This window comes from Cariama cristata, unplaced genomic scaffold (assembly GCF_000690535.1).
Source record: "Cariama cristata isolate BGI_N322 unplaced genomic scaffold, ASM69053v1 scaffold25768, whole genome shotgun sequence".
NCBI lineage: Eukaryota > Metazoa > Chordata > Aves > Cariamiformes > Cariamidae > Cariama > Cariama cristata.
Genome location: NW_009630973.1, coordinates 1 through 1,831, shown reverse-complemented (window position 1 = coordinate 1,831; position 1,831 = coordinate 1). Strand labels below are relative to the sequence as shown.

General features: G+C 35.9%; 1 protein-coding gene across 1 annotated transcript in view; it reads left to right on the top strand.

Annotated features, from left to right (window-relative positions):
- MSH5 (mutS homolog 5) overlaps positions 1-229 on the top strand; it is a 2,459-nt gene extending 2,230 nt beyond the window's left edge. Inside the window, 1 exon segment of the mRNA XM_009705779.1 lies at positions 1-229. This exon segment is cut by the window's left edge and continues 8 nt beyond it. Coding sequence (XP_009704081.1) covers positions 1-229 — 229 coding nt within the window.
- Positions 230-1,831: the final 1,602 nt, after the last annotated feature.

Sequence of the window (1,831 nt, the reverse complement as noted above, 5' to 3'; positions counted from 1 at the left end):
TTTAGCAGAAAGGCCAGCCAAAATTATTGAAAGAGGAGTGGAAGTGTCAGAACTGATTCGCAATGGAAAAGCTATCAAACGTATTGATCATCCTTCAAAAGGAGATCGGATGGAAAAATGCAAGTCTGTTGTGGAAAAGTTTCTTTGCCTAGACCTTGATGATCCCCATGTGGACTTAGAAGAGTTCATGCGTAAAGAGGTGCTGCCTTCTGCAGCCTCGGTCCTGTAACAGGGGTATGGATAAAAGCATAGATTCCATCCTATCTACCATGTTCAGTAGGAGAGTTTGGTAATTTAAAGAATGATCACTATGACTAACACCTCACACTACATTTAGCTTGTAATAAACTGTCTTTACTTATGTCCTTTCTTCTTCTTGTTTAAAACAAGTACTGTAGTTACATATCTCTGCAATACGGTGTACAATATGAAATCAGGAACACTGAAAGAAGAGGATTTGAGAACCTCTTCCAGCTGTTGGGTCACCCAGTTTGTGCATTTTCTGCCCCTGTTGTTAAATCTTCAGATTAAAAAAATACTGTAGAAAAATCTCAAAACCTTTCTGCTGGTCTCGTAAGACTGTGAAAGCAAACTGCTTATTGTTTTGTATTATGCCAAAGTGATCGTTTCAGCCATTTTAGGATCAGCATCAAAGATTCCAAATGAAGTATGTGCCTCAGACTCCGGTATCAGCAAGTAACAGTTGTCATAATACAAACCACTGACGTAGAGGCTGATAAATGGAAATATAAAGGGATTTAGTGAGCTCTGCGGCTTTCCTTATACCAGCATTTCTGCCCAAAATGCCAGGGATCCCAGGAGTTATTATAAAAAGAATGCTGGAGGTCAGAATCAGCGGGGACTGATAAACAGGAGAAGTGCTTTGGTTTTACTGATAATCACTCTCTTCTCATAAGGTCCTATATGGTATGACTATGTTATCTATACCATATGGGTATAAATAAAAGCAAAATTACAAACCTAGGAAACTGAAAACTATACTAGGAATGTAAGACAGAAATTTACATTTTATATTCTATTTTCGAGTATTGAGTAAAACTTAACATTAAAGGAATAATACCAGAAGGGGAGGATTTCCCCTTCACTTCTCTCGTCATGCAGAGGATCTTCACTGAACACGGTATCTGATGTATGCATATGCAACAAAAATTCATTAACAAATTAATGAAGCAAGAGACATGATATCTAAGTACTATGGAAGTAATAACCTTTCCTGCAACAAGGTAAGTACCTGAGATTCCTTACCTAAATAGGACAGAAGAGACAATAAATAGCTTATTGTCCGACTGCCAAAACTTGCTGTAACTGCTTACAGTATGGCTAATAAAAGACATCAGCAGATATACTACAACTCTCTTCAGCTATACTTGATTTCAAGAAGCCAAAAATATTAATGTCACATAAATTGAGAGAAAATTTACATGGAAGAAAAGTAATTACCTTCATAATTATCACTATTAAACATCTTATCTGGTACATCTAGCTGAAGATAGCAAAAAGATGAATGTGAGTGCATTCAAATTTGGAGACACTGCTTTGGGTTTCATTCAGTGTGGAATTTCCTCCTTTATGATGACAGAATTATTATTATTATTACGAAATTAGTACCTTATGTTATCTCCATATGAAACTAGGATAGTGGGAAAAGTTTAACATAATTTACATTAAAAAAACAGAAGAATAAATTACTGAATCATGCAGTTACTGCTATTTCCAGTGCAATCATAATAATACTGTCTGCAAAATAATGTGTAGCATCTTGATGATGTTACCATTGAAGTTGAATGGTAACAGTGAATCAGGCCTTGTA